At 42.5% G+C, this 14406-nt stretch overlaps 1 protein-coding gene across 1 annotated transcript in view; it reads left to right on the top strand.

The window, feature by feature from the left end:
- The window catches only part of LOC106573631 (zinc finger CCHC domain-containing protein 14), a 39177-nt gene that overhangs the window by 21632 nt on the left and 3139 nt on the right, over positions 1-14406 (top strand). The window contains exons 5-12 of the mRNA XM_014148858.2: positions 3086-3171; positions 4003-4109; positions 4833-4869; positions 5111-5390; positions 5795-5883; positions 8952-9076; positions 11396-11545; positions 12336-13493. Coding sequence (XP_014004333.2) covers positions 3086-3171; positions 4003-4109; positions 4833-4869; positions 5111-5390; positions 5795-5883; positions 8952-9076; positions 11396-11545; positions 12336-13493 — 2032 coding nt within the window. The remainder of the gene's footprint in view (positions 1-3085; positions 3172-4002; positions 4110-4832; positions 4870-5110; positions 5391-5794; positions 5884-8951; positions 9077-11395; positions 11546-12335; positions 13494-14406) is intronic.

The following is a 14406-nucleotide window of genomic DNA, read 5'->3' on the forward strand; positions in this document are numbered from 1 at the left end:
ATTTATTTTATTTATTTTTGTAAGTCGCTCTGGATAAGAGCGTCTGCTAAATGACTTAAATGTAAATGTAAATGTAATGTCTTGTGGGGTATGCATAGGTGTCGGCGTTGTGTGCCAGTAGTTTAGACAGACAGCTCGGTGCATTCAACATGTCAATACCTCTCATAAATACAAGTAGTGATGAAATCAATCTCTCCTCCACTTTCAGCCAGGAGAGATTGACATGCATATTATTAATATTAGCTCTCGGTGTAGATCTGTTCTGAGTAAATTGCAATAAGTCCTTTTTTGTGGCACCTGACCACACGACTGAACAGTAGTCCAGGTGCGACAAAACTAGAGCCTGTAGAACCTGCCTTGTTGATAGTGTTGTTAAGAAGGCAGAGCAGCGCTTTATTATGGACATACTTCTCCCCATCTTAGCTACTATTGTATCAATATGTTTTAACCATGATAGTTTACAATCCAGGGTTACTCCAAGCAGTTTAGTCATCTCAACTTGCTCAATTTCCACATTATTTATTACAATATTTAGTTGAGGTTTAGGGTTTAGTGAATGTTTTGTCCCAAATACAATGCTTTTAGTTTTAGAAATATTTAGGGCTAACTTATTCCTTGCCACCCACTCTGAAACTAACTGCAACTATTTGTTAAGGGTTGCAGTCATTTCAATCGCTGTAGTAGTTGACGTGTATAGTGTTGAGTCATTCGCATACATAGACACTCTGGCTTTACTCAAAGTCAGTGGTATGTCATTAGTAAAAATTGAAAAAAGCAAGGGGCCTTAACAGCTACCCTGGGGAATTCCTGATTCTACCTGAATTATGTTTGAGAGGCTTCCATTAAACAACACCCTCAGTGTTCTGTTAGACAAGTAACTCTTTATCCACATTATAGCAGGGGGTGTAAAGCCATAACACATACGTTTTTCCAGCAGCAGACTATGATCGATAATGTCAAAAGCTGCATTTAAGTCTAACAAGACAGCCCCCACAATCATTTTATCATCAATTTCTCTCAGCCAATCATCAGTCATTTGTTTAAGTGCTGTGCTTGTTGAGTGTCCTTCCCTATAAGCGTTCTGAAAGTCTGTTGTCAATTTGTTGACAATTTGTCTGAAATAGCATTGTATCTGGTGAAACACATTTTTTTCCAGAAGTTGGTAACAGGCTGATTGGTCAGCTATTTGAGCCAGTAAAGGGGGCTTTACTATTCTTGGGTAGCGGAATGACTTTACCTTCCCTCCAGGCTTGAGGGCACACACTTTTTAGTAGGCTTAAATTGAAGATTTGGCAAATGGGAGTGGCAAATGGGAGTATCATCTACTATTATCCTCAGTAATTTTCCATCCAGATTGTCAGACCTCGGGGGTTTAACATTGTTGATAGACAACAATACTTTTGTTCACCTCTTCCACACCTCTTCCACACTGAATTCAAAAGTACAATTATTGTCTTTCATAATTTGGTCCGATATACTTGGATGTGTAGTGTCAGCATTTGTTGCTGGCATGTCATCCCTAAGTTTGCTTATCTTGCCAATGAAAAAGTCATTAAAGTAGTTGGCAATATCAGTGGGCGTTGTGATGAATGAGCCATCTGATTCAATGAATGGGGCACCTTACATTTCATTTAAGGTGCCCCAAAGCTTTTTACTATAATTTTTGTAATAATTGATCTTTGTTTCATAGTGTAGTTTATTTTTATTTAGTTTAGTCACATAATTTCCTAATTTGCACTATGTTGGCCAATCAGTTGGACTGCCAGACTTATTTGCCTTACCTTTTGCCTCATCCCTCTCAACCATACAATTTTAAAAGTCCTCATCAATCCAAGGGGATTTAACAGTTTTTACAGTTATTTTCTTAATGGGTGCTTGCTAATTAGTAACTGGAATAAGCAATTTCATAAATGTGTCAAGTGCAGTGTCTGGTTGCTCCTCATTACACACCATAGACCAGCAAATATTCTTTACATCATCAACATATGAATCGTTACAAAACGTATTTTCTGACCTCCAGCCTTTGGAACTTTGGTTTTACTAGATATGGCTATTTTATTGTGATCACTTCATTCTATGGATTTGGATACTGCTTTAAAGCAAATTTCTGCAGCATTAGTAAAGATGTGATCAATACATGCTGATGATTTAATTCCTGTGCTGTTTGTAGCTACCTTGGTAGGTTGACTGACAACCTGAACCAGCTTGCAGGCACTGGTTACAGTTTGACGTTTTTTTCTTGAGTGGGCAGCTTGATGATTGCCAGTCAATATTTAAATCACCCAGAAAATATACTTCTCTGTTGATATCACATACATTATCAAGCATTTCACACATATTACCCAGATACTGACTGTTAGTACTTGGTGGTCTATAGCAGCTTCCCACAAGAATGGGCTTTAGGTGAGGCAGATGAACCTGTAGCCATATTACTTCAACAGTATTTAACATTAGATAATCTCTAAGCTTTACAGGAATATGGTTCTGAATATAGACCGCAACACCGCCTCCGTTGGCATTTCTGTCTTTTCGGTAGATGTTATAACCATGTATTGCTACCACTGTATCATCAAAGGTATTATCTAAGTGAGTTTCAGAAATAGTCAGAATATGAATGTCATCAGTTACAAGCAAGTTATTGACTTCATGGACCTTGTTTCTCAGGCTACATATGTTAATATGGGCTATTTTTAGCACTTTTCTGAGTTGCTTGATTGTTTTTAATGCTTTACTGGGAAGCTTATCATAAGTAGACTTAGTCATGTTATTTATATTGGAGCTGATAGTGCAAGGTGAGCTGCACAAAGTGGTCTTCCTACTAGGGCACACCACCTCAGTGCTAACAGTGAAACTCTGGTTTATAGGCTCATGATTACTGCATACAATAGCTGTATGATAAACAGAAGCATAAAGTGCAATTAGGGGCACATAAATTAAGTTACTGACATTGTGTTTGCCAATGCCCCTAAGATCATGTACATTTGATGCAGCATTATAACGACTCATTGTCACAACGGTAGGGTTTAACTGAGCTGGTCTTGGATCATTGATGTGAAGGTCACTATCTATCTTGTGTTTCTCCCAGGTCTCCCAGCTTTTCTCTGATGAAGGTTTAGAGAAGTTCCTGCCTCAGTCCCCTGGCCTTGATCAGACCTCTGAGCTGGACCCCAGGTAAGGTCCATCAGCATTGTGTCACTGACCAAGGTAGCCCACCTAAATATGTTCACTTGATAACTGTGGTACATAGTTAATACTGTATGTGTTGTGATATATAATATGTTCACTTGATAACTGTGGTACATAGTTAATACTGTATGTGTTGTGATATATAATACGTTCACTTGATAACTGTGGTACATAATTAATACTGTATGTGTTGTGATATATAATATGTCCACTTGATAACTGTGGTACATAGTTAAAACTGTATGTGTTGTGATATATAATATGTTCAGTTGATAACTGTGGTACATAGTTAAAACTGTATGTGTTGTGATATATAATATGTTCAGTTGATAACTGTGGTACATAATTAATACTGTATGTGTTGTGATATATAATATGTTCACTTGATAACTGTGGTACATAATTAATACTGTATGTGTTGTGATATATAATATGTTCACTTGATAACTGTGGTACATAATTAATACTGTATGTGTTGTGATATATAATATGTTCAGTTGATAACTGTGGTACATAGTTAATACTGTATGTGTTGTGATATATAATATGTTCAGTTGATAACTGTGGTACATAGTTAGTACTGTATGTGTTGTGATATATAATATGTTCTTACTGTATATGTATGATAAGGAGTAACAACCAAGGAGTTACTGTAAATGAGAAAACAAGCCATGCTGTTGTAATGTTGTTGTTGACCTAGTTCTTGGTGTTACTGGCTCTGAGTCAAAGACAACAGATAAGGAGGGAATGAATCATGCCAAGCATTAAATTTAATGTTGTCTCATATGTTCACACTTTAACCCTCTCCCTGTGCAGGTGCCTGACAACGCTTCCAGCTCACATTCTCAAACACTACCGGGCCAGACTCTTCTTCAGCACTATTGCCCCCACTGCCACCGTCCCCTCCTTTCCCCCCACTGCAAGTAAGACTCCTGTCCTAACCCTAATCAGAGTTCATGGGACGTATGTGTCCCCCTCTCTGATTGGGTTAAAGTAGGGGGTTTGAGGGGTGTTGGGATTTCTATTTTAGTGTTGTGTGTGAATTTGGGCTGGCATGTTTGTGTTGGTAGGCCTGGCGACTGCTTCTCCCTGTATATGGCTTCATTCTTAAATATTTTTATTTCTTGTGTTATTTAATTTTTTGTTGGGAAAGGGCTCGTAAGTAAGCATTTCACAGTAAAGTCTACACCTGTGGTATTCAGCAAATGTGACAAATAAAATTTGATATGATTCGATTTGGTGACCTCATCCTAGAGTGTATTTATAGTTCCATCCCACTGGCAGGCAGGGAAGTGGGAGACCTGGATGAGTGTCTGGAGCAGCCAGCTATTCCCCCCTTGGCAGATATTAAGAGACCCTTGGGATGCAGTGAAATAAAAATGGCTCTTACTCTGCTGTAATGTGGTACCACCGGCCCCCATGGCTGTACAGACACTGCTGCAATGTCATACTGCTCTCAAATTAACCTGGACAAACTGGCGACACTCAACTGATATTTAGCTTGTTGCAACTTGCAAAGAGGTCAAGAAGTCAAGAGATTATTCAATTCATTTTGTAAACAGTATCTAGCTATTTATAGCATGCTAATTTAGAAGTTGTTCAATATGTGAATGACTGTGGATCTATGTTTCTTTTTTGTGCTACAGATCTTGGGTGCTTGCTTCAATACAGAGGAGCCAACAGGTGGTCTCTCCTCTCTAATACGCAACATACTCTTTCACTATGTCTCATATAGACTGTTGCTACCTATCCAAATCTGCAAATTATGATGTATAATGATCTAAATATCGGAATTACAATCTTTCCATCCTTTGCAATATGTGTCTCTCCACTGTCCATTTTCTGTCATTAACTTTTCCTTATTTTCCCTCCATGTTTCCATTTGTCTTTCATCCCTTCTCCCTTTCTCCCTAATTTGTCTCAGAGCTGTGTGTGGTGTGGCCAGTATCCAGCCAGTCATGAGCATTCACAACTCCATTCAGCCTTGCTCTCCAACCCAGCTGCTCCCCCAGGGCACAGTGCCCACCCTTCCCCCCGGCAGGGTGGGGGTATCAGGGGGGGACAACGCGCCCTCTCCCGGGCACCTCCAGAACCCTGGCCCTCCACAGATGAGCAGCCCAGAACAGAATGGCATCCTGGACTGGCTGAGGAAACTCCGCCTGCACAAGTACTACCCAGTCTTCAAACAGCTGACCATGGAGGAGGTGGGTGGGCTCTGGGGAAGGGGGGAGTCTCTTATTGGTGGGTTTAGGTTACAGTGGATGAGTGGCATTTAAGACACCTATGGAGCTGTAGACATGAGGGTATAAGGAAAAGTGTGTTTGTTTTGGCTTCTCAAAGAGGCATTTAATTTTGCAGCAATCACAATACAGATTAAATCAAATATTAACAAACAACAACATCAAAACAACAAAGGATATTTAGAAGCAAGTAGGTGGGACAGGTGCAATATCAATAATACAATTTCATAATAAGGCTACATGTCAAAGGCTACGTCTAATATTAGAAAGCCCCAACAGTAAGACATTAGAGTAGATCAAACAACAGCTGCTGTTTTTCCCTATCAGATTCATTCTCCCTCTCTTCAACCTGCTCTCCTTTCCCACAGTTCCTTGGACTCACAGAGGAGGATCTGAACAGGTATGACCTCACCCAGGGAGCCAAGAAAAAGCTGAAGACGCAGCTGGAACTGCAGAAGTGAGTCTGAACCTTGAACCCTGAACCCCCACTCCCTCATCAAGCCCTCTGTCCCCCAGCTCAATAAAAACAGTGACAATCCCAACATACTCCTGTATAGAAACAGGTAGTTCAGAGGGTAATGACATAGATAGATACACAAAAAGGTGCTATCTAGAACCTAAAAGGGTTATTTGGCTGTCCCAATAGGATAACTCTTTGAAGGACCCTTTTTGGTTCTAGGTAGAACCCTTTTGGTTCCAGGTAGATCTCTTTACACAGAGGGTTCTACATGGAACCCAAAATAGTTCTACCTGGAACCAAAAATGGTTCAACCTGGAACCTTATTTTCTAAGAGTATAGATAGATAGATAGATAGATAGATAGATAGATAGATAGATCAAATTAGGCCATTGTTATAGAACGGTGCAAAATCCACAGAATTTGGCCAACATTACCTACTATTTCTATTTACAACTAATGTTTAATATTTTTTTATTTAGATAGTCATACTTTATCATTTGTGTAGCATGTGTAAAAGGTTAATCCATTGATATATTTTATTAAACGTTAACAAAGGAGATTGATCAATGATGTTTTTGTGTGAGGGAATATAGAGTAATAATGGCCATTTGGTTATCAATGGTTAACTAGCATGCCAGTGGGCAGATTGGTTAGCCCAGATAAGTTTACCTAAAGGGGAGATAGAAAGAATCACTCCCCTGGAAAAAAAAACAGTCACCTTTTGTAGCATAGGAGTGGTACTGAGAGAAAACATTATCACTAAGCCTGTTTCCACTGCTAATATCAACACGTTTCCACTAGCCAGGTTTAGCCAGGTACGACCATGTGCGTTGATTACATGAAGCGGAAAGTTCCTCAGGTGCATTTCAATAGGTGTGTCTGACAGTGAGCTAAATGGGAGCTTATTCACGATCACTCTTTCCACTGTCAAGTCTAATTTTCCTTCACCTGGTGATGCAGCTAAATTAACACTATTTTCCCTCTGTAGGCCTAAATGGTTGTCCAAAAAACACTCATATGTCATGTCTTCCTCCGTGTGTGCCATATTTAGAAGAAACACGGACTGCTAACAAAAGTGCTTTTCCATATCAATTCTCTATTGCACCAGGGACAGCAGAAATTAATCTCAGATAACTATTTATCACACGAGTATCTCCATCTCTCTCCCTGATCATACCATGTATATAACCAAATATGAAATATGTCCCAAGGTTGATATGGTATACAGTGCATTCGGAAAGTATTCAGACCCCTTGACTATTTCCACATTTTGTTATGTTACACCCTTATTCTAAAATAGATTAAATCGTTTTTTTCCCTCATCAATCTACACACAATGCCCATAATGACAAAGCAAAAACAGGTTGCTGGAATTTTTTGCAAATGTATTACAAATAAAAAAAACTATCACATTTACAGTATTCAGACCCTTTACTAAGTTCTTTGTTGAAGCATCTATGACAAAGATTACAGCCTCGAGTCTTCTTGGGTATGACGCTCCAAGCTTAGCACACCTGTATTTAGGGAGTTTTTCCCATTTTTCTCTGCAGATCCTCTCAAGCTCTGTCAGATTGGATCAGGTCTCTCCACAGATGTTCGATCGGGTTCAAGTCCGAGCTCTGGCTGGGCCACTCAAGAACATTCAGAGACTTGTCCCGAAACCATTCCTGCGTTGTCTTGACTGTGTGCTTAGGGTCGTGGTTCTGTTGGAAGGTGACCCTTCGCCCCAGTCTGAGGTCCTGAGTGTTCTGGAGCAGGTTTTCATCAAGTATCTCTCTGCACATTCCTCAGTTCATCTTTCCCTTGATCCTGACTAGTCTCATAGTCCCTGCCGCTGAAAAACATCCCCACAGTATGATGCTGCCACCACCATGCTTCACCATAAGGATGGTGCCAGGTTTCCGCCAGACGTGACACCTGGCATTCAGGCCAAAGAGTTAAATCTTGGTTCTATCAGACCAGAGAACCTTTTGGCAAACTCCAAGCGGGCTGTCATGTGCCTTTTACTGAGGAGTGGCTTCCGTCTGGCCACTCTACCATAAAGGCCTGATTGGTGGAATGCTGCGGAGATGGTTGTCCTTCTGGAAAGTTCTCCCATCTCCACAGAGGAACTCTGGAGCTCTGTCAGAGTGACCATCAGGTTCTTGGTCACATCCCTGACCAAGGCCCTTCTCCCCTGATTGCTCAGTTTGGCCGGGTGGCCAGCTCTGGGAAGAGTCTTGGTGGTTCCAAACTTGTTCCATTTAAGAATGATGGAAGCCACTGTGTTCTTGGGGACATTTAATGCCACAGAACTTTTTTGGTACCTTTCCCCAGATCTGTGCCTCAACACAATCCTGTCTAAGTACAATTCCTTCCACCTCATGGCCTGGTTTTTGCTCTGACATGCACTGTTAACTGTGGGACCCTATATAGACAGGTGTGTGCCTTTCCAAGTCATGTCCAGTCAATTGAATTTATGACAGGTGGATTCCAATCAAGTTGTAGAAAAATCTCAAGGATGATCAATGGAAACAGGATGCACCAGAGCTCAATTTCGAGTCTCATATCAAAGGGTCTGTATACTTATGTAAATAAGGTATTTCTTTTTTTTTTTTTATATATCAATGTGCAAAAATTTCTACAAACCTGTTTTCACTTTGTCATTATGGGGTATTGTGTGTAGATTGATGAGGAACATTTTTTATTTAATCGATTTTAGAATAAGGCTGTAAGTACCAAAATGTGGAAAAAGGGAAGGGGTCTGAATACTTTCCGAATGCACTGTATGTACTTTATAGTTCAATTAGTGTGACGTGAAGACTGGGTAGACATATATTACTGCATGTCAGACCCTGGTGTGCTTGTGAAATGTTGACTAGACTAGAGAACCCTCCAGGGTTTCAGTAGTGCTAGTGAAAGACCATCTCAAAGATCTCTCCAACTTATTTCTTCACCTTATATAGTAGCTGTCTGGCACCTGCTTGTGTACTTTATAATTATTTTGATTGGCTGTGATGATATTCCCCTCAGTTATACTGTTTTGTGTCTGTGTGATGACTGACTGTGTGTGTTTGTGTTGTCAGTAGGGAGAAGATGGAGAAGAGGTATATGATGTCCCAGTTCCCTGTGTCCTGTAGTGGCATCGCCAGGGTTACTCCATCCAGCCACATTGGTCCAGTGGCACAAGTCCACTCCAGCAACAACACAGGTAACTTTTCTAACATGCTGACTACACCGGCATCGTGCGCATGTTGATTTTATCTGTCCCCACCAGACGCGATCATGACACGCAGGTTAGGTTAAAATGCCAAAATCAGCTTTGAATCAATTATATTCATTTCAGGGCAGGTCAATGCGCATATGAAACATTCATGGATATTTGTCCTGGGAGATGAACATTGGGTTATTTTACTTGATATGCATGTGGTCTTCTTTTTAGCTGGTTCATTGTAGAATTTTGACCCGGAGTCATACAAAATTGTGTGTTTCTTTACTCCGATGATAAAACCACAGATAAAAAGGGAAACCTAGTTAGTTTTTAGTTAGTTATCTTGAATGAATCTCTCCTCGTTAGTCTTTCAAGCGTCCATGTGGGATTGTATCTTCCTGATATCCAATAAGAAGGGGACTTGCAGCGGGTGTCGCCTCTCCAATAGAGCCAAGTTATATTTTAGCACTTGACTACGCAGACGGTGTGAGCGGTGTGGGTGAAATGATTGAAGAGCATTAATGTGTAAATGTATTTTGCAACGCTCGCGCATGCAACGTGGCTGATGTGGTTTGTATGTAACTCCTCTGGCATTGTACACTTTCAATACAAGTAAACTAGACACTTGATGCAGGTCATTCAAAGTCTTCTGTTTTGAACTGTGCTCCATGAACATATAAACTGTACACAAAAACTTAAATAAAGGTTCATTACAAAGGTAATCCTTCAAAGTACACCTTCTCAACATTACCTATAGAACGTGATACTGCAGGTAACCTGTACGGCAGGGTTCCCCAGCTGATTTTATTTGCCGCCCCACAAAAAAAAGAAGAGAAATGTCATATTTGTTTTTTATTGTTGGACAGCTCCAAGTGATTTTAATTTGGGAAATCTATTCCAAAGTATTCCCACGCATAATAGAGAGATATACAGCTCATTCAGAAAGTATTCAGACACCTTGACTTTTTTCATATTTTGTTACCTTACAGCCTTATTCTAAAATGGATTCAATAGTTTTTTTCCCTCATCAATCCACACACAATACCCCATAATGACAAAGTAAAAACAGCTTTTTTAAAACTGAAATATCACATTTAAATAAGTATTCAGACCCTTTACTCAGTGCTTTGTTGCAGCACCTTTGGCAACGATTACAGCCTCGAGTCTTCTTGGGTATGACGCTACAAGCTTGGCATACCTGTATTTGGGGAGTTTATCCCATGCTTCTCTGCAGATCCTCTCAAGCTCTGTCAGGTTGGATGGGGAGTGTCGCTGCACAGCTATTTTCAGGTCTCTCCAGAGATGTTTGATCGGATTCAAGTCCGGGCTCTGGCTGGACCACTCAAGGACATTCACAGTCCCTGCCACTGAAAAACATCCCCACAGCATGATGCTACCACCACCATGCTTCACCGTAGGGATGGTGTCAGGTTTCCTCAAGACATGACGCTTGGCATTCAGGCCAAATAGTTCAATTTTGGTTTCATCAGACCAAATCATATTTTTTCTCATGGTCTGAGAGTCCTTTAGGTGCCTTTTGGCAAACTCCAAGCGGGCTGTCAGGTGCCTTTTACTGAGGAGTGGCTTCTGTCCGGCCACTCTACCATAAAGGCCTGATTGGTGGAGTGCTGCGGAGATGGTTGTCCTTCTGGAAAGTTCTCCCATCTCCACAGAGGAACTCTGGAGCTCTGTCAGAGCGACCATCGGGTTCTTGGTCACCTCCCTGACCAAGGCTCTTCTCCCCCGATTGCTCAGTTTGGCCGGGCAGCCAGCTCCTGGAAGAGTCTTGGTGGTTCCAAACTTGTTCCATTTAAGAATGATGGAGGCCACTGTGTTCTTGGGGACCTTCAATGCTGCAGAAATGTTTTGTTACCCTTCCAGTGCTCTGAACCCTTCCAGTTCGGAGCTCGGAGCTCTACAGACAATTCCTTCTACCTAAATTGTAAAAATGCCTACAAACCTGTTTTCTCTTCATCAGTATGGGGTATTGTGTGTAGATTGATGAGGGAAAATGTTTATTTTATCAATTTTAGAATAAGGCTGTAACATAACAAAATGCGGAAAAAGTCAAGGTGTCTGAATACTTTCCGGATGCACTATATGTGATCGTATAGAAATATAAGCATGATTTGAAATTATTATGGTTTTGTCAAATATTAAATCTGCTTGTGGTCAATTTGCAGTCTACAAATTATTTGTAATCATGTTCCGGTCCCCTGACCATCCGCTCAAGAAGAAATCAGCCCACATGTGAATCTAGTTGATGATCCCTGCTGTATGCTTCAGCTTCATTTAGCCTACATGCGTTTCTGTGTTCAGAGCTGCGTGTGGAGGTAGAAATGGGCATGCACCCTCTCCCTCGGGACAGCAGCTCCTCCTCAGGTTATTCCAGCTCTTCCTCCAGCCCCATTACCCCTCTGTCTCTGTCCCGGGAAGGGGCCTTCGACAGGGCCAAGGAGCCACACAGACGTGAGTCCCCCTCCCTCTTTCAGCAGTCATGCTACCGTAATTTCCGGACTATTAAGCACACATGAATATAAGCCGCACCCACTGAATTAAAAAAAATATATGATTTTGAACATAAATAAGCCGCACATGTCTATAAGCCGCAAGTGCCTACCGGTACATTGAAACAAATGAACTTTACACAGGCTTTAATGAAACACGGCTTAATAACAAAAATAAATAGGCTTTAACGAAACACGGCTTGTAACAAAAATAAATAGGCTTTAACGAAACACGGCTTGTAACAAAAAATAAAAAATTAGCAGTAAGCTTTAGTTGTCTTTTTGCACTGAGTCAATTCCTCAAGCTGCTGTTTCCAACGTCTTATCTCGACTCATTAAGACCAAGCTCCCGTGCAGCAGCTCTATTTCCTTTTCCAACAGCCAGATCAATCGCCTTCAACTTGAAAGCTGCATCATATGCATTTCTCCGTGTCTTTGCCATGATGAGGGTGACAAAATGACTACCGTAATCAGAATGATGGGAAGTTTGAGAGCGCTCGATTTAATCTAAACAGTAAACAAAAAAGTTGTTTGACCTTAACCCGTTCGGCAATTTCATTGGTCTAATGAAAGCTTCATGCCGAAAGCGGGAAAAATCCATATATTAGCCGCGTCATTGTTTAAGCCGCGAGGTTCAAAGCGTGAGAAAAAAAGTTACGGCTTATAGTCCGGAATTTACGGTAATTTAAAAGCAGGGTATATCATTAATAACAGTTTATCTCTGATAACAGTTTGTTCTGTCTCCCATCCAGGTATGGGGTCAGGACTAGACCTCGGAGAGAAGGACAGGACATGTGTTCTCCTGAACCCCACCGTTACAACAGGTCCTAGTCGGCCCACTGCTCAGGTTCTTCCCGTGCAGAATGATCCTACTCCCTGCCCCTCCCACATTGGCCTTCCTCCACCCTCCTTGCCCCTACTGTCACCAAGACGCATCCTGGGTTCCCCCCGTAAGTCCCGGCCCCCTCCCCTTTGCCCTAATGAGCGGGCCAAACCCCTGGGTTCAGGCGTAGCTGTTGGGGTGCGGCTGGAGAGCCTATTCCCTGGCCTGAGTGTGGACAGTGTGGGGTTCCCTCCCCTCCACCAGGATTCTGCTGGGCCCCGGGGGCCCTCTGGGGTCACCATGCTGCGCTCCCTTCCAGGCCTGATGGTGGAGACTAGCACCGCCCTCACCACCACCTCCAACACCCTGCACCACGTCTCACACCCCCCTCTACACCTACAGGTGTCCCCCTCCTTACCCCGTGCTGGACACTACCCTTACCCCTCTTCCTCCGCCTCCTCTTCCTCATTATCTCCCTCCTTTAAGTCAGCCTTCCCATCTGTGAGTGGCATTCCCATGGGAACCGCGAGCAGCGTTCCCATAGCAGCAGTGCCAGGCAACACCTATTGTGTCAACAGTAGCGCTGCTGTCCTGCCAAGCTCCAGTCCCACTTCCACAGAGAAAAGTGGCTACGCCGTCGCCTCTGGCTCCACCCCAAGCCCCTCTGTGTGCGTGTGCAGCTCCTGTGGTTGCAGTGGGAACTGTGGTTCCTACGGGGCCCCCCCGGCCAGCTACGCAGGGTACTTCCAGCACCCCTTCTCAGGGACGTCAGTGTTCACCCTGGGTCCCCTGCTTCACCTCAGTCCCCTGCTGGCTGGGAGCAGTACTGCCTTCCCCTACCCCCTGGTGGCACCGCCCCTCTACAACAGCAGCATGTCTCACAGCCATGACACACAGGGGCAGCAGGGGCTGGTCCTGCCCCCCATGCAGGGCTTTCTGGGGGCCGGGGCCAACATGTACCAGCCTCATGGAGTGGTGGGGAACGGAGGGCACAAGAAGCCAGGGAGCCTGTCCTGCTACAACTGTGGGGTCATCGGCCATCGGGCACAGGAATGCAAGCAGCCACCCATGGATGCTGCTCAGCAAGGTATAAAGTAGAAACCATACAGCTACTGCAAGAAATATTGTAATTCTATGATTAAAAATAGGTACAGTAGCAGTCAAAAGTTTGGACACACCTACTCATTCAAGGGTTTTTCTTTACTTTTACTATTTTCTACATTGTATAATAATAGTGAAGACATCAAAACTATGAAATAAACATATGGAATCTTGTAGTAACCAAAAAAGTGTTAAACAAATAAAAATATATTATATATTTGACATTCTTCAAAGTAGCAACCCTTTGCCTTGATGGCAACTTTGCACACTCTTGGCATTCTCTCAACCAGCTTCATGTGGAATGCTTCTCCAACAGTCTTGAAGGATTTCCACATATGCTGGGCACTTGTTGGCTGCTTTTCCTTCGCTCTGCGGTCCAACTCATCCCAAACCATCTCAATTGAATTTAGGTCGGGTGATTGTGGAGGCCAGGTCATCTGATGCAGCACTCCATCACTCTCCTTCTTGGTCAAATAGCCCTTACACAACCTTGAGGTGTGTTTTGGGTTACTGTCCTGTTGAAAAACAAATGATAGTCCCACTAAGCGCAAACCAGATGGGATGGCGTATCGCTGCAGAATGCTGTGGTAGCCATGCTGGTTAAGTGTGCCTTTAATTCTAAATAAATCACAGGCAGTGTCACCAGCAAAGCACACCCACACCATCACACCTCCTCCATGCTTCACGGTGGGAACCACACATGCAGAGATCATCCGTTCACCTACTCTGCTTCTCACAAAGACACGGTGGTTAGAACCAAAAATCTCAAATTTGGACTCATCAGATGAAATAACATATTTCCACCAGTCTAATGTCCATTGCGTGTGTTTCTTGGCCCAAGCAAGTCTCTTCTTATTGCTGTCATTTAGTAGCGGTTTCTTTGCAGCAATTCAACCATG

Source organism: Salmo salar, chromosome ssa16, assembly GCF_905237065.1.
Source record: "Salmo salar chromosome ssa16, Ssal_v3.1, whole genome shotgun sequence".
In the NCBI taxonomy this organism is placed as follows: domain Eukaryota; kingdom Metazoa; phylum Chordata; class Actinopteri; order Salmoniformes; family Salmonidae; genus Salmo; species Salmo salar.